Source organism: Saccostrea cucullata, unplaced genomic scaffold (genome assembly GCF_032062105.1).
Source record: "Saccostrea cucullata isolate Sc308-1 unplaced genomic scaffold, CSIRO_AGI_Scuc_v1 ctg4634, whole genome shotgun sequence".
In the NCBI taxonomy this organism is placed as follows: Eukaryota; Metazoa; Mollusca; class Bivalvia; order Ostreida; family Ostreidae; genus Saccostrea; species Saccostrea cuccullata.
In genome coordinates this window covers 120942-140535 of record NW_026918228.1, presented here as the reverse complement: position 1 = coordinate 140535, position 19594 = coordinate 120942, and the positions used below count along the sequence as shown (strand labels likewise).

General features: G+C 34.8%; 1 protein-coding gene across 1 annotated transcript; it reads right to left on the bottom strand.

The window, feature by feature from the left end:
* Window positions 1-3478: 3478 nt before the first annotated feature.
* On the bottom strand, window positions 3479-4306 carry LOC134259694 (aquaporin-2-like; the record flags this gene model as incomplete). Its single annotated transcript, XM_062742288.1, has 1 exon — window positions 3479-4306. A coding segment is annotated over exon 1 (561 nt), but the record flags the coding sequence as incomplete, so codon positions are not given.
* Window positions 4307-19594: the final 15288 nt, after the last annotated feature.

The window sequence follows — 19594 nt, the reverse complement described above, 5'->3', positions numbered from 1 at the left end:
TGAATTTTGTATCTCAATGTAAGAAAATTAAGTTGTTAGCTCACCTGAGCCGAAGGCTCAAGTGAGCTTTTCTGATCAAAATTTGTCCGTCGTCTGTCGTTGTCGTCGTCGTTGTCGTTGTTGTCGTTGTCGTAAACTTTTCACATTTTCATCTTCTTCTCAAGAACCACTGGGCCGATTTCAACCAAACTTGGCACAAAGTATCCTTGGGTAAAGGGGATTCAAGTTTGTTCAAATGAAGGGCCACACCCTTTTCCAAGGGGAGATAATCATAAATTTGTTAAAAATTAATGGCATTTTTAAAAAATCTTCTTCTCCAGAACCGATGGGCCAGGAAAGATGAAACTCAGGTGGAATCATCCTCAGGTAGTGCAGATTCAAGTTTGTTCAAATCATGACCCCCGGGGCAAGGGTGGGGCCAAAATGGCCGACCCTAGTTTTACATAGGAATATATAGGAAAAATCTTTAAAAATCTTCTTCTCCAGAACCACTGGGCCAGGAAAGATGAAACTCATGTGGAATCATCCTCAGGTAGTGTAGATTCAAGTTTGTTCAAAAAATGACCCCTGGGGCAAGGGTGGGGCCAAAATGGCCAACCCAAGTTTTACATAGGAATATATAGGAAAAATCTTTAAAAAATCTTTTTCTCCAGAACCACTGGGCCAGGAAAGATGAAACTCATGTGGAATCATCCTCAGGTAGTGTAGATTCAAGTTTGTTCAAATCATGACCCCCGGGGCAAGGGTGGGGCCAAAATGGCCGACCCTAGTTTTACATAGGAATATATAGGAAAAATCTTTAAAAATCTTCTTCTCAAGAACCACTGGGCCAGGAAAGATGAAACTCATGTGGAATCATCCTCAGGTAGTGTAGATTCAAGTTTGTTCAAATCATGACCCCCGGGGGTAGGGCGGGGCCAAAATGGCCGACCCAAGTTTTACAGAGGAATATATAGGAAATATCTTTAAAAATCCTTCTAAAGATCCACTGGGCCAGGAAAGATGAAACTCATGTGGAATCATCCTCAGGTAGTGTAGATTCAAGTTTGTTCAAATCATGACCCCCGTGGCTAGGGTGGGGCCAAAATGGCCGACCCAAGTTTTACATATGGATATATAGGGAAACCTTTTGAAATCTTCTTTTCATGTACTTCAAAGCTTTGATTAGTGATATTTATATGGAATCATCCTCAGGTAGTGTAGATTCTAGTTTGTTCAAATGATGAACGCCTGGAGGGGGGGAGTAAATTCAAGCCTGATATGCTCAGGTGAGCGCTGTGGCCCCTGGGCCTCTTGTTTTTCAAATATTATCACCTTTCGGCTGTCATGAGGACATCTACAATTATTTACCAAAAACACTTTTACGCAGTATTACGCAATTCAATTAAGAAGTTCATTTGATGTCGGATTGACTCAATCAGTGTCAACCCATCGGATTACCTGTCTTTGTCCTCTCGGCTTTGTACATATCTTTTTTTAATGAGGCCCGCCACAGGGAAATGTAGTAGTTTACTCAATGTTTTCTTAATTAATTCCCTTTGTGTTCCTCACCTTGACCAAGTTAATTTTTACGTCGGGTACCCAGCGCGTCACTTTATGCTGGAACCTCAAGAATAAAACATCGTAGAAAAATATTTCATCTTGGTCATATATTTTCAGGTAGGACACTTATTTTTATATACTTTAATAATTGTGTTATAAATGTCATTAATAATTTCAAACTGTTATGGTCAGATGTGGTTTATTATTTTTATGCATTTCATTACTTATACTATAGAACAAATTACTGTAAGGTATTTTTCTTGTATTTTACCTGAAATTACATAGAAATGTGTTACGACTTTTCTTAATATCAAAATTATCATATTTTGGCTTGAATAAGGTATATTTTACAAAAACCCTGGTTTGGTTCTGTAATAATGTTTTTTTTTTATAAATTGAGAAAATTCTGTAATATTGTTAACTGTGTTTCCGGAAACTTTCGGGTCACGTGATTGTTTCTAAATTTACTCTCTGTTTACACTTCCGCCCAACATGAAGTCGAACCTGCGAAAAGATGTTTTGTTGTTAAACGATAAATATTCCTTTCAATTCTCATACGATCATTTAAGGATTATGTTGTAAGCATATAACATTTCTATAGCATCATGTATTTTAAATGCTTTTTCATGATTATCATTTTATTTCGAACATCTGAGTTTTGTTATGGTATAGTGCATGTGCACCGAGTGTTTTTGTATATAGTCTATAAGCATACGTACATGCCATCTAGGTGCAAGCATCATCTTATTCTTTTCCTAAAATGAAATATTGTTAATCATCATTTCAAATTATTAAATCCTATCGAAAGTTATTATGACCAAGCAAGTTTCTGTCAAAACATTATTAATAGTCTTCATAAAATTGTGTACCTTCTCATGGCAAAGTGATCTCTTCCATTTACGTTAATTTTCCCCACTTTTGAATGTTTATTTTATTAATATGTATAATGTTTATATTATATATGATATGACATGCACATGTAAGGTCAAAGTTAATTAAAATGTGGTTTATATATGTAAGTTACACCAATCTTAATTGTGCAACGACTCATTATGTATTATGTGATGTGGTCATTATATATATGTTGCGTATGTTGCAAAGACTCATTGTTTATTATCTTTTTGTCTTTATATGTCATCTTTTATCATACATTATATAATTGTCACTTTATGCTGGAACCTCAAGAATAAAACATCGTAGAAAAATATTTCATCTTGGTCATATATTTTCAGAATCTTTCAACTCAGAAGTCGAACAAAAATCCCCCGTTACAATAGTATGTAAACAATTTCTTGCTTGTTATTTCCACCATTGATTGAATATCGAATATTTAAGATGTACATGTATAAAAATATATAATATTTCAACAGAACAATTATGTTAAAGAAATTGTATTTTTTTTTATTACAGCAAAGGCGAGCATTCGTAAACTTGATTCCGTTGAGCAAAAACAGAGAAACAAGTTTTGTTAAACTCTGTGAATTTTAAATCTTTTTTTTTTATCAATTTTGTTTGTCAATAAAAGACGAGAGAAAAATGACACGATTTTTTAAAATTGTCTTTGTTTCTAAATTCAATGCAAAACAACATATATGTTGATAATGCAAAGGTTCTTCAAGTTGTATAGACTGGAATTTATACTATATGACTAGATTTCATGTCTCTGTATAATTAAGTCAATTATTAAGGTTTAAATAAAGTTTGCATACTTTCTTCCAATGGAATATTTATACTGTACATGTATTTTATATTTTGCCTCTTTTCGTCAATTATTTCATTTAATGATATTTTCACTGAAAAAATGTGGTTCTTTTATTTTATAATATATGTGATTTAACAAAAAACGACCTGTGAATTCCCAGTTGTACGCTTGATTTGTACACAGCAAAAATTTTGGGTTATATAAAAAATATGCAAATAAAAATTCAAAACTTACTGCAAAAAGGTGAGCAGATGCGATCGAGACACCAGAAGGTAGAGCTTTGGGTATCAGCTTATCGTTTTTCTTCCTCAATGAAGAGAAATAAGCAAAAACAAACAAAAACGTTCCAAGAAATTCAATTCCAAAGGCTTGTCCACGAGATACATCCGAATTAATAATGTTGATTCCAAATTCATCTCGCGAATAATCCGGTACCAATCCGTATAAAATTGCAGATGATATGATTCCCGCGATAAGTTGCACAAAAATGTAACACGTTGCTCTAAAGAAAGTTATATATTTAGTGCAAAGCAATGATATTGTAATAACTGGGTTAAATTGTGATCCACTGGCATGACTAAGAGCAGAAACCAGAATATATTCAATGAATCCAAAACTAAGACTGATCCGGATAATTTTGTGAGGGTCGTGATTATCTGCGTTCCAAGTAACCGTTGCTGCGCATCCAAACAAAACATACAGCAAAGTTCCAAGAAACTCACAACGAACACTTTTCCAAAAATGTCGTTCTTTAATTTCTTCTTTTACTTTGATCAGATATTCTTTTAGCTTCATTGCTCTTGAGCTTAAAGAATCCAACAGAATGTTTCATTACGGGATTGTAGTAGACTTCTGCACAGCATGGGCATTGACCAATATATTTTGAACATCACTTACTGCGAGACAAGCTTGTTCAATTCGTATCGTTTCTATTCTTATTTCTTTAAAAGGCATCCAAAAACTCCATTCCATACTTGATGGGTGATTTGAATGTTTCTGAAATCCAGCAATTTCGGTATTCAATTATCCCATCAAATTATTCTCCAGCGAACGGCGTCTTAAACGACAGTGACAAACTCCAGATGAATGGATTCTCTCATCCGACAGCAATAAACGGTCATTCGCCGCTCGAGGGATATTTTCTGCCAATGTGACTACATTTCGGGCAATTAGTAAGATGCAAACGAGCCGAAAGAAGAAAGTAATGTGAAACAGATATCTACGGCATTGCTTCGGGCTAAATAAGGGATGAATTATCTGAAAATCCCAGCATGGCTTCTATTCATTAGAAGAAAATGTGAAGGGTGGACACATTGTCGATTCGAATTGTTAATGATTCAAAGAAATTCTTAAAAGATTTTTTTTGATTGGTAATCAACTAATCATATGAATAAATTGAACTTTCTACATTTTTTGTGTAGGCCTTTAAATTAACATGTACATTTGAGAGAAAAAACCCTCACAAAATACAAAAGTGAATGGTAGCTTTAAAATGTGTTACTGATTTTTTTAATCAATTAAAGATTTAAGAACATTTTTATAATCAATTTTTATTTAAAAAGAAATAAGATGGTGGTAATGGTAATTAAAAATAAAGCCACATATTAACAAGATGAAAAATGGACTAATAAACGCTAAAAAATATCTTTTTAGTCCAAAACAAACAACACGTCAAAATATAACCGAAGACTAATGGTACTTTGCGGAACGAAACGGAACGGAACAGAACCAGTTGTGGGGCACCCTAGGGGGGGGGGGGAATAAAAATGAATATATTATATATAATAAAAATGAATATAATACGTTATTTATTACAAATTATTCTGCCATTTTATATCTTAAGAAACACCCAAAAAAGTGTCAAGTGTCTGAAGTCATAAATTTTTCTGTCGTTGAGTTTTTGATCTAGCTGCTGTGTCAACTGAAGTGACTATGTGAATTGTATTGAATGAGAGACGTACACCTATCATTGAAGTAAATATTTATTAATGTTTTTCTTTCAAAGTTTATTGTCAAAAGATTAAATAGGATATCGTTCATCTGCAGTCTAAAGGTAAAGAGAGTTGTCGCGCTTTGCCAGTATGGTCATTCTCTGGTTCCGTTTCGTTTATAAACGCTAAATACCAATATCTGTGTGGGTATTAGTATTAAGCTAAACGGAACGAAACACGACAGTTAAGTTGGAATAAGATGATACACATACAAGCATTTTGGTGTTATTCATTTCATCTCATCTTTTTAATTATTAAAAATTAAATTCAAGGGGTGGGGGGGATATAAGGGACAAGGATGTTTGAGGAGGAAAGTAATTCATCCATCATATATCCAGCACAATAAAGCATACTTTTTTACCTCTCAAACTTCTTCAAAAATCTTGTCTTTATATCAGTTTTACATGTATTATATATATAAATACAATCGCAGGCCTTGATGTAGAGAAGAAAACGTAATTACCATATCTCTATCTTCAACTAAATCGATATGCAAAATAACTGTAACATTATTATGTAAAGTTATATTTTAAAACGCGTAATTTTTAATTTGCTGTATGCTAACAAAATATGTTTACTACTTTAACCTTGATTTATATCTTAAAACATTCAGTTCTGTGCTAATAAGAAAAAAACACACACAACGGGTTCCGTTCCGTTCCGCAAAATACCAATATCCACTACAATATTAGTACTTTGCGAAACGGAACGGAGCTATAATATCAAGGGTTTTAAAACCCTGTTAATGAACGACGTGAGATAAGTTTTGTGCCTTGTAAGGATTTGAATTTAAAAATCATGCTCAGCAAGAAAATTAATTTAACGACAGTCCTAAAAATTCTTGTTTTCTTTACATACAATCAAACAAAAAGTTTTGTTAAGTTTTCATTTTCTGTAAGTAAATTAAACACCATTTATATTTGAAAAGAAGAGGAAAGAACAGTGGCGTATATTCCATATAGGCTAAAAGGCTGTAGCCTTCACATCATTTTCTCAAAAATTACAAAAATATGTATGGCATACATATATATCTCTGAAAGTAAGAGTTGTTAATAAAATTGCTTCAAAATTATAGGTCTTGCCTTTTAATTTTATTTCAGTTTAAGTCAAATAGCAAAAAGGTCGTAGTAATTCTTAGCAAACTGGATTTAAATTTATCCGACGGTTTGATTCCGATAAGTGGGTTAAGTCATACAAGGTGAAATTTCAAAATTTACTATGAAGTCTATAGTAGAATATTTAAAGAGCTTATATCGGCCTTTCAATGCTGAAACCATTGTTTAAAAAGGATGACTCAAAGATCTATAAAATAACAAGTTGGTGTGGCATTCCACCTTAATTATGAACAGGACAACAACAACAACAACAACAAAAAAAACCCAGAATAAAAGCAAAGACAAGATAAAAACAAAAATGCTAACTTTCCTACAGAACAATATTTGTTTTTTTTTTCTGTGGTACTACAAGAATTTATATTCCTATAAAATTTTTAATATATTCGTTTTAAAAATTTTTTTATCGTAAAATCGCATGACTTTGTATCTAATTTTCAAAATTTTCTCGGGGGAGGCCCCCCGAACCCCCACCAACCCGAGGGGGCGACCCCCTCCCGTACCTATAGCTACCCCCATTCGGCGCTTCGCGCCTCAGGTGAATCTCCGATTCACGTTAGCCTACACATGAACAGAAAGGAATATACGCCGCTGAAGAAACAGTATTTCAAAATGATCAAATCTTGTTCCGTTCCGTTCCGCAAATTACCAATTTCCACACGGGTATCGGTACTTTGCGGAACCACATCTTTTCATTTGAAGAGAAAAAACAAGAAACAACCTAAATCTGCCGGAGTATTCAACAGGCAATTTTAAAGCTTTCATAAATCCAGGGTAAATATAAATATTCCAAAATTATGTTTCATTAAAGAAAAATATGACATTCATGTAACAACTTAATTCTTCATATATTTATTTCATTGTGTTTCAATTTTGATGAGATTCGTTTAGTTCCACTGAATACTAATTTCTGTAGTGACTGACTATGTGAATTATATTGAAAGAAAGACGTACACTGTACACATATCATTGATGTAAAAAATTATTAATGCTTTCATTTCAGTTTAATGTCAAAAGATTATTATAAAAAGAATATCGTTCATGTGCAGTCTAAAGAGAGTTGTCGCGCTTTGCCAGTGTGGTTATTCTCTGGTTCCGTTTCGTTCCGCTTAAAACCAATACCCATGTGGATATTGGTATTTAGCGGAACGGAACGGAACAAGGTACTGAATGTGTGCATATAGGCAAAACCCATCAGCCACGCAATTTTAAATATATAAGACCCGATACATGTATGTTCTCAGATATCTTTAACATGAGGGCCCTTTTTTGAATATGCTTCTTAGATATGTTGGATTTTAAGAAATATTGTAAAAAGTGAATTTTATGAAATGCCTTATGAAAAATTAAAATTCAGTACGTTTAATAAATCCTGTATAATTTTATCTTTGTGGTAATCATTAATCATTTTGTTTGTAATTTTCAGGGAAAAAAAATTTACTTATGGTATTTTCATAAAAAAAAAGCTCTGTTCCTGTGTTCAATAATAGCTAACTTCACAATATTTTCAATTTGTTGCTTGGTTGCCATGTACGTTTACATGGTGCATTATTTACAAGCCAATAAAGTTGGCAAAAAAAAATTTTGCTGTCCAATTATTTTCCCTTGGTCCATGAAGCAACAAATTAAAATTTTGTAAAGATCTGAACTGGTTATGAATCACCCCCTACCTGGTTCTTACAAATAGCTGTACTTATAACATTCAGTTCTGCGCTAATAAGAAAGGAAACACACACAACGGGTTCCGTTCCGTTTCGCAAAATACCAATACCCACTACAATATTAGTACTTTGCGAAACGGAACGGAACTATAATATCAAGGGTTTTAAAACCCTGTTAATAAACGGCTTGAAATGTTTTGTATCATCTGAGGATTTTAATTTTAAAATCATGCTCAGCAAGAAAAAATAATTTGACGACAGTCCAAATAATTCTTGTTTTCTTTACATACAATCAAACAAAAAGTTTTGTTATGTTTTCATTTTCTGTAAGTAACTTAAACACCATTTATATTTGAAAAGAAGAGTAAAGAAATAGTACTAGTATTTCAAAATGATCAAATCTTGTTCCGTTCCGTTCCGCAAATTACCAATATCCACACGGGTATCGGTACTTTGCGGAACGAAACGGAACCACATCTTTTCATTTGAAGAGAAAAAAAATAAGAAACAATCTAAATCTGCCGGAGTATTCAACAGTAGATTTTAATCTCATCAAAATTGAAACACAATTAAATAAATATTTGAAGAATTAAGTTGTTACATGAATCAATGTCATATTTTTCTTTAATAAAAATGACTTGTTCTTTCAGGTAAACTAATTTTGGAATATTTATATTTACCCAGGATTTATGAAAGCTTTAAAATTGCCTGTTGAATACCCTTGATATTATAGTTCCGTTCCGTTTCGCAAAGAACTAATATTGTAGTGGATATTGGTATTTTGCGGAACGGAACGGGACCCGTTTGTGTGTGTGTTTCCTTTCTTAATAGCACAGAACTGAATGTTTTAAGATATCAATAAAGTTAAATTAGTAAACATATTTGTTAGCATACAGCAAATTAAAAATTACGCGTTTTAAAATATAACTTCACATAATAATTTTACAATTACTAGTATTATGCATTCGATTTAGTTGAAGATAAAGAGAATTTACGTTTACATCAATGCCTGCGATTGTATTTGTATATATAATACAGTACATGTATAACTGATATAAAGACAAGATTTTTTAAGACGTTTGAGAGGTAAAAGAAGTATGCTTTATTGTGCTGGATATATGATGGATGAATTACTTTCCTCCTCAAACATCCTTGTCCCTTATATTTTATTTTCCACCTTGAATTTAATTTTTAATAATTAAAAGATGAGATGAAATGAATAATAACAAAATGCTTGTATGTGTATCATCTTATTTCAACTTAACTGACGTGTTCCGTTTCGCTAAATACTAATACCCACACAGATATTGGTATTTAGCGGAACGAAACGGAACCAGAGAATGACCATACTGGCAAAGCGCGACAACTCTCTTTACCTTTAGACTGCAGATGAACGATATTCTTTTTAATCTTTTGACAATAAACTTTGAAAGAAAAATATTAATAAATATTTACTTCATTGATAGGTGTACGTCTCTCATTCAATACAATTCACATAGTCACTTCAGTTGACACAGCAGCTAGATCAAAAACTCAACGACAGAATAATTCATGACTTATAGACATCTTATTTCATGGTCCTCTACTTCAGACACTTGAAACTTTTTTGGGTTGGTTTCTTAAGATATAGAATGGCCGAATAAATTGTAATAAAGTAACGTATTATATTCATTTTTATTATATATAATATATTTATTTTTATCCCCCCCTAGGGTGCCCCACAACTGGTTCCGTTCCGTTTCGTTTCGTTCCGCAAAGTACCATTAGCCCCGAAGACCTCCTTCTTCCTAAGCCAAACCAAAAAAGCGAAAAAGTATTATTCAAAACTAAAGAATAATTTTTTAAAAAAAAAACAACATTCACCCTTTATCAATTCTTTTAAATTGCATCTATTTTTGTTCACTTTGGATATAAATCTCACCTTTCATGATACAATTTACTTAGACTTCAAAGATTCTTGAATCGTATGAGATGCATAAAATGAAAATTGTTGGACAAAAATATTTCAAATTCTAATTTTTCTTTTGAGAGCTTTTAAAGTAAAATCAAATTTTAATCATCCTTCCTGGCTGAGGAGCGAACACCCGCTGATATTATGTTCTGATCTTGTGTCCAAACGCGAGTGAAACAAGTTTACAATTCTATATTCTGAGATGTTTTTTTTATTTTATGTTATCCATAAATAATGTTATAATAAACATTGTTAAGAATTATCTTTTACAGCATTTTGCTTTCTTTGTAGATTTATAATAGCAATACACTATCTATAGCCAAAGAACAATCAATAGAATCAAGTCTAAATAACGTTAGAAATATCAAAAGTAGAGAAATATTTATGGTTTTGGCATCGGTAAGGTTATAGGCTTAGTTCTTATACTAGTAGTTAGATAACCCCGATGTCAAAATACGGGTTTCATATAAAAACCGTTATTTATGCACGCTAGAGCAAACATCCCTCCTTTCTTATGTATATGACAAAAATTTGACTACTTTGAGTTGTCTAATTGTAAATCTAAAAGTGCAAATGAAGGGGAAGTGTTAGAAACTGAAATTAATTAAATGAGGCTTTTTTATTCTTTTTTTTTTACATATAAAAAGTGCAAATTTACGGACATATTTTAAATCAAATACGGACATGAAAAACAATGTTTATTTCCAAAACAAACATTATTCAAGCTCAAAAATCCATTCAAATAATACAGATCAGGGCCAGATTACACACGAACCTCTAAAACATCAGAAATCGAGGGACCAAGTGTCATGGAGGCGGCAAGTTTCCCATGCCTACCGCTCACCCCCGCCTTATGCCCCTTGTCATGATCGGAACAAACAGAAAAATCCATAGACAAGTTAGTAAGTGACCTAACTATAAAAATGTCAGTCAGTATTTGACTTATACCGACAGATTCTTTGATGAGCAGGTCTCCAGAACAACATGAAAACTAGTATGTAATAAGAAACTTAAGCGTCTTTTTAATATCAACTTATTTAAAAGTACTTGCGCGAACAATCGGAATGCTTTTGAAATTAACCTATACAATATGTAATGGTTGAGGGGCATTAAAATAAACGCACAGAAGACCCATAATAATAGAATGACTACCCTTGGAATAGACCAGTCCAAGGGTATATAAAGCGAAACTTAGGGCAAATAGAATAGAATCACCAGTGGCAGGTTATCCTATGAAATTGATATTAAGCTCTGGGTGTAGTAAATCTGAAGAAGATTGAGGCACCCAGTTCTTATCAATCGATAGTAACCTAGGGTAGAAACACGGTGCAAATAGTCCCCGTCTCTAGATAAGTGAATTTTTTATTATAGTGTGACTTTCCCTTAGATAGAGCGACCGGGTCTTGGATAGACTTTAAAGCTCACTTTGAGGCATGTAGCGAAATAAACTTGTGGAATGCGCACAAGAGAAATTTATATCTTGCAGAGTCATCGAGAGGACAAGCACAGACTGTCCTTGGTAATATGAAGGTAGGTATGGTTTGTATATTTATGGATTCATGTAATGCATTAGAAAACCGCTTTGGACCAGCCAATCAAACAGTTATATCAGGCAATGCTGACAGATAAACAACAGAAGGTGTCCGAGAAATTACCGGAGCTCGGTAAGAGTATAAGACGCTTGCCTCACCTAGCTTATCCGACAGCACCTAGGGAAGTCACAGAGATGATTACTAAGGATCAGTTTGTTGATGCTTTCACAGATTTTGATATGCGCTTACGCGTTCAACAAACAAGGCCTAAATCGGTTTGAAATTGAGTAGAGCCTAATGCCAACGTCGGCATGTTGTCGGATTCGGGCGAGGAGCTAATAGAGAGTCTCATAAGGACTCAAGTGTGAAAGATGAAACGAAGCAGCTACGTAATGAACTGTAGGAATTATTAAGAAGTTAAGAAAGGAAAATTGCAGACATGGTTATTACAAAGGAGACTCCAAAAGCACCAGGTTCTAATTTATTAAATATCACAATTGCGGAAAGCGTAGTCATAAGATTCAAGACTGCTTGGTAAAGCTTAAGAAAACTAATGAGAAGTTACAAAAACCCGAGTCATACGGTGAATCAAAGACTGGCATACAGACTCAAACCGGGAAGAAAACCAACCAAGTAGTATCTAGTACAACTGCGGTTAAGCAAGGACAATAAAAAAAGAAGCTGACTAGTTCATCGATGCTTTGGTAAATCATGTGGCATGCAGTATGTTGGTTGATACCGGAGTAACCTTGACAGTTTTAGCCGATAGACTTTACAATGAAGTAGAAAGAAGGGGATTGTAGACTAGAGCCTATTAATCAAAGTTTCTAGGTGCAGATGGAACACCTCTGCAGGTTAAAGGGAAAGGGAGATTTGCACTTCGACTCGGTGAGAGTGAATTTGAATGTCATGCTGTTATAGCGAATATCAAAGCTGGTGGCATTCTCGGTTTAGCACTCGAGCAAATGTTTGGTGGACATTTCACAAACAAAATTGTATGTCCAGGGTGTAGAGCAGAAGTTGCAGTTTCAAGGGTACATTGGTTGTTTCCGTGTCTTAATGAAACAATATCTATTCAACGTAGAAGTGAAATGGTATGTTTTGAGAGTTTGTAGATAAAGAAGTAGAGAACATGATCGACTGAGAGATAATGGGGCCTTCCTCAAGCCCTTGGACGGCAGGAGTAGTCTTCGTAGAAAAGAAAGATGGCACAAAACGTTTTTGTGTTGATCACCGTTCTTTCAATAGCAAGAGGTGCTTCTTGGTTTTGCACTTTGGACTTACGCTCATGTTATTGGCAAGTGGAAATGGAAGCAGCCGATAAACAAAAAACAGCCTTTGTGACAAAAAGCGGGTTGTTTCAATTTACTGACATGCCGTTTAGAATGTGTAAAAGTCCAGCCACTTTTGAAAGGCTTATGGAAAATGTCCTCGCTGGCTTAAACTTCAAAATCTGTTTATATTATATCGACGATATAATAGTTTTCGGCAGTACATTTGAAGAAACGCCTAAAAATCTGGAGCAGATATTTGATAAATTACAAAAATGCTGGACTGAAGGTAAAGTAAAGGATTCAAAATGCACTTTGCTCAAAAAGGAGGTATTGTTTCTTGGATACAGAGTTTCACGTGAGGGAATTGAAGTCAAGTTCTGGGTGTAGTAAATCTGAAGAAGATTGAGACACCCAGTTCTTATCAATCAAAAGGAACCTAGGGGAGAAACACGTTACAAATATAAGTAAATTTGTTGGTTCAATCTTTATTCTAAGAGTAATTGTTAACAATATCAAAAAGTCTACATAAAATATACATTCAATACATTTTAAAACGATATTTTTATGATGTGCGTATCTATAAATGCATATCTAAATTTTTAGTTTTTTTCAAAAATTGATTTAAGGTGGAAAGTATTCTAACTATTCTTTGCCATTGATATCTTCATGCCATTGATTAACATGTTCTTCCGCAAACCTTGTATTCTTAAATATGTTGCAAGTTGGATTTTGGAACAAGATGGTGCTCTGAGAGATTTTAGATACGAGAACAGTGCAGCCTTTTCATCCCCATTTATCTGTTGACAGATCCCCAAGATTTGTCATTAGATGCATACAGAGCATACAGATCATAATGGATCGTGTACTTTAGATTATGCAGAACAGTTTTTGTTCTATTTGAGTCAACATGCCTGCAACACAAGAACTCCAACATATGCAACATTACCAAAGGAGAAACGAGTATCTCAAAACAATTGTTATTTAGACTGCAACATTGTTCTAATTGTAACTCGTTTATATAAGGAATGTAATTGCTAAGTGCAATAAACCAGGACTGTCCGCCAAGGGCATCGATATAACTTTCTTTGTTTCTTATATGAAAATATTGCACATATGGCTGTGCTATTTTGATTTTCGTTAACTTGATAACAGATAAGGCTTCTTGGTACCTTGATGTTTTGTAATAATATAAGGCAAGGTGCAGCATGTCAGAAATGCATCCAAATTTAGCTGCTAATTTTAACATGCGAATGGAAAATTTGTCAGCAATATACAAATGTTTGTTTCCGGTGGTGTAAGTGTATAATTTTTGTATTAAATGAGCAGCGTATTGAAAAATGGTAGCCGTAAGATTCTGTAACATGGCAATTTTATAATGTGTGATGCGTGTGCTTAACAGATGCTCTACTGTCAGTAGAATTTTCACACACTCGAAAATATCAGGGTAAAGTACAGTACCTTTTTTTATAAATTTCGTACAACAATTCCATATCCATCTCATGTTCACATACAAAATCAACATCCCCTACTAAGTAGAGGGACGGAATATATGTGGCATGATACATTAAGTACATTTCAATAGTGCTACTTTCTAACAGACATGATAAACCCTTTTCATACAATGCATGCAGTCTGAAAAATAGTCTTTTTTGTGCAGAACCACAGATTGTAGTCTGAAACATGTTATTTTCTGGAATAAAAAAGTTTGGACAAACCCCTTCATATATCCATTTAAGAATGAGTTTGAAACAGATCCAAAACGACTTGAGGAGATTTTTTGGACTCCAGTCAGATATTGTGTTTTGTTGAAGCATCCAAAAAAACTGCTGTTTTCATATGATATGAACATAAAAGTTTGTCTCCAGCATCTCTATTGATGACTTCTTTCAAAAATATTTTAAGCAGACCATATAATAGGAATTGGCAATGTTCCATTGAGTACACAAGACTTTGCTCTGCAACAGAGAATGATATTCTCCATTCCTCATTTTCATAATTTCCTTGTTTGTGTCCTACAGCCACAAAATGACATCCATTTCTAATTGTATGGTGAACAATATGAGACTGTGGCCAGGTTTTGCAACGGTCTACCCATGATAATGCACATGGGGGCCAAAAATCACTTGCAAAACAGTGAACATAGTCATAAGGCACTACTCCTGAAGTTCCACTAGCACATGGACCATGTGGAATCGAATCAGGTTTGATAAATGGGCACATAATATTTCTGTATTCAGAGCTGGATATATAGTATTTGCCCATCAACTTGACACATGCTGATAAAACTTTTTCGTTAGCATTTAGTACTGGTAAATATAATAATGTAAATCCAGGTGGGCTATCTGAATTATCACATACAATCAGCTTAAATATTGTTTGGTTGTAGTTGTGGCGCTGAGACAAATCCCAAATCACCTTGTGATTATTTGGCCAGATCATAAAATCTACATCGGAGCTATACAGTCTAAAACCTTCCCTCTCGCTGCCACTTATCATCATAAATAATTCTTCCCTCTGTTTAATTCGATCCAACACCTCCTCTTTTATATCTATCACATCCCTCCTCATGGCTATTTGACGAGAGGTTCCCAGGTAATGACAAAGACCAATATACACTGTCTTGGACATGTGCTCCATTTCTTTTAATCTAATATATGAATATAAGAATAGTCACAAAAAGTTAATTCAAAATATACATAGTAACTAAATAGTAAGTGATTATTATTAATTTTCTCTTAAAGAGATTATTAGTATTTTGTGGTATAAAAAATTTAGATAATAAAATAACTGAAGTAATGAAATTGCTTGATTCTTTTTTTTATTACTAGTATATTAAATACATGTACATGTTAAATGTGTTGTTTAAGAAATAAAGCCCTTGTTGTCGTGAATGATTCAGAATAACCTCCTCGGTCTCGAAATGTTATTTGAAATATAAAAGCCTCGGCCAACGCCTCGGCTTTTATCTTTCAATTCTATTTATGTGACTGTTTCTTATAATCCATAAAGTAGGGAAATTGGAGTTGGAAGTTAACTTCCTGACTTTGTTAAACAATACCTTTTGGAAAAATGGAAAAGTGGACTGTCATTCACTAATTCTGCAAAAAATATTTGTGTCTAAATTCACCTAATGTGATATTTGTCCGACCAAACTCTATACCCTATTGAGCTACCCAGTAAGCTATTGAAAACTTTACCGCTATTTCGTAATTCGCTGCAGGTAAAATAACAATGTACAGCATATCTTTTTATGGATCCATTTGATAAAACATTTTGGTTACTCTATTTAAATATCGATTACCATGATCAGTAAGAATGATTATTTGTCCATTATGCTTATGATACGCAGTTAGAATGATAGAATATTAAGGAAATTGTCAATGAGAATAGAAAACTTGATTTATTTTTCCCCTTTTCTGATCATTTTCTACAAAACAAAGAACACAAAAAAAAGCTCATTAAAAATGATTAGACTTTTTTAAAGGTTTAAGTAAGGGAATTTTCTATTAGAATAGATAACTCTTTTTACACCTTACTTTTTCCCCTTTTCTGGTCATTTTCTACAAAACAAAGAACACCAAATAAAAAACTCATTAATTTTTTTTAAAAGACTTTTTAAGAGGTTTATATGATAACTTATTTTTAATTTGAACCAATTTTACTGTCTGTTGTGAATTGAGCATGCGCTCTACAACAAATGTTCTACATACCAAGACACTAAATGTAAGACTTTGTCTCAGTCGCACATAAACAATTTACAAAAATCTAATCATTTTACTTTTAATTCATACCCTTGCCAGAATGCATTTTCTTGTAAATAAATAAATACGTGAATAAATGTAATTTATAATAATAGTAATAGTCATACATACGAATTAGTGATAGCCATTTTCTCTGTTTATTTACCATCCTTTGGTTACCGTGTTACTTGGAGATTTTGATCAATAGGCTATTCGCCGAAAAACTTGAAAGATCTTGTTTCGTTCTGAGATATTTCTAATGACACTTATACATACATTAAGAGACTATAAGTATAAAGTAAAAGGTTATACAGTACCAGACCAATAGGATAAACTTACTTACTGAGTACTTAGGCCTGTCGTTCCGTGAGGAACATAGGCCATCGGCGACAGTCCTCCAACGAACACGATTCTGAGCTGCATCATCCCAGGTCATACCTTGTGTCTTTAGCTCTGACTCCGAGTCACGCCTCCAGGAGTTTTTAGGACGACCTCTTTTTCTTTTGCCATGTGGGTTCTAAGTCAGGGCTTGGCGTGTGATGCTGGATGGTAACTTCCTTAGTGTGTGTCCAATCCAGCCCCACTTCTTTTCTTATGTGTACGTCCATTGGTTCCTGTCCTGCTCTCTTCCATAGTTCTCCATTGGAGATCCCTTCAGGCCATCGGTTGTTGAAGATGCGCCTGAGACAGGTGTTGTAACATGTCTGGACCTTCTGCAGGGTAGCTTTAGTCACCCTCCACGTCTCTGCACCATATACTGTACAATTGGACGGACTTTACTTTAGAGTTGAGGATCCGCAGTTTCGTGGTAATACGTATATTCTTTGAGGCTCTGATGTTCTTTAACATGGTAAATGCAGTTCTTGCCTTGCCAATTTTCGACTTAATGTCGCGGTCTGTGCCAGGTAGATGAAGGACTCAACTTCTTTGATGGGCTCACCACCAACTGTGATTGGTGTTTGGACAGTGGTGTTTATCTCCAATTCTATATTTTCTTCAAGTTGATTTTGAGGCCCGTTCCTACCGATGTTGCTGTAAGGTGAGTTTGTTTTATCCTGCATCTGGCTTTGGTTGTGTGAAAGGAGAGCCAAGTCATCTGCAAAATCAAGATCGTCGAGTTGCGTCAGGAGTGTCCACTGTATACCATTGTTCCTGCCTGTTGTGGTAGTCCTCATGATCCAATCAATGACCAAGAGAAAAAGAAATGGTAACAGCAAGCATCCTTGTCGAACTCCTGTGTTGACCTCAAAACTATCAGACATGGCCAGCATGGACAACCCTGCATATCATGCCTTGGTAGGTGTTTCGAATCAGGGAGGCTTCACTGGTACTCCATAATGCCTCAGTCTCTTCCACAATGTCTCTCAGTCCACGCTGTCGAATGCTTTCTCATAGTCGATGAAGTTTACATAGAGAGGGGACTTCCAATCCAGTGATTATTCTTTAATGATGCGCAGACTGGCTATCTGGTCAGCACTTGGCTCTAAAACCAGCCTGTTGGTCACAGAGCTTTGGGTCCACTGCTTCTTTCATTCTCTCGAGAAGTATTCTATTGAGGACCTTGCCAGGCACTAACAGGAGCATGATCCCCCTATAATTACTGCAATCCCTCAGATCTCCCTTCTTTTGCAGCTTAAAAAGGACATTTTCTTTCCATTCTTCCGGAATGTTCTCTTCTTCCAAGATCTTGTTGAAGAGGCTGTATAAGATGTTAATGGTTGTCTCTGTATCAGCAATGATGGCTTCTGCTGGTATCTCATCAGGCCATGCCGCATTTCCATTTTTAAGTTTATTAATTGCTCTCCCGATTTCTGTCTTTGTTGGCTTGTCGCAGTTGATCGGGAGGTCTGTAGTGGCTGATTGTATGTCCGGAGGTGTTTCTGTTGGTGTATTTAATAGTTCTCCAAAATGTTCTACCCACCTCTTCAATTGTTCTTCTGTTGTTGTGAGAGTTTTCCAGTTCTTGTTCTTCACTGGCTTGTCTGTTTGCTGGAACTTGTTGAAAAGCTTCTTTGTGAGCATATACAGTTCTTTCAAATTTCCTTGTCCCGCTGCTTCTTCAGCTTGTTTGGACAGGTTGTCGATGTAATCCCTTTATCTTTCCTTATGCGTTTCTTAACTCTTTATCTGTGGCTGTGTAGTCCTCTTGAGCTTTTGTCTTTGCTGATCTTGTCCTGCTTGTATTCAGCACCGCTTTCTTTTCCTTCCTCTCCTCCACTTTCCTTATGGTATCACTAGCGATCCACTCCTTGTGCTGAGTCTTTCTTCTGCCTAGGACTTCGTCGCATGTGTCTTGCCACATTTCCTTGATGTGTTGCCATTGTGTCTCGGTGTTGGTATCATTGTTTTCTAGCTGGTCCTGTAGTGACTGGAATCTAATTGATAAACTAAGATGGAATGCTGTATTCACTTCCTTTGTTTTGAGGCCACTCACGTTGGAATGTGACTTCCTGTTTGTCATGTTGTTGAGCTTCTTGAGGCACAGTCTTAATGCCGTCATGGCGTCATCAGCAGATGGTGTTCTGATGAAATGTCTGCTCCTCTCATCACCCTAATATCTTTCCATCCTCTTCTTTTCTTGTTAATGCAGATATGGTCGATCCGGTTCTCTGTAACATGGCCAGGTGATCTCCATGTGTTCTTCTGAATTCCTTTATGAGGGAAGGTGCTTCCTCCTATTACCAGCTGGTTTAGTGAGCATAGGTCTGCAAATCTCTCACCGTTCTCATTCATGTAGGCCAGTCCTTGTGTGCCCATGACTTCATTTCAATGGGATGAAAGGGGGTAATTATTTTCATTATATGGTCTGGGCTACACTACTCAGTTAACTGAATGATCACTGAAAGGTAATAAAGTCACAAAATGGTAGAACTTCTGTTATTCAGTCAATTTTCAATATACCTCTATGATCAGTTTCTACTGTAATTATTGAAAAAGGTAGAGATTTTAAACCTGTGTCTACCGGTTTTCTGCAACCGAGTTCCAAGAAAAGGTTCGTCTGGTTTTCAAAAAAAAAAAAAAACAAAATGGTTTAGGGTCTGATGGAACATTTTTAAAAAACTAGACAGATAGTTTTCCAGTACCGAAAT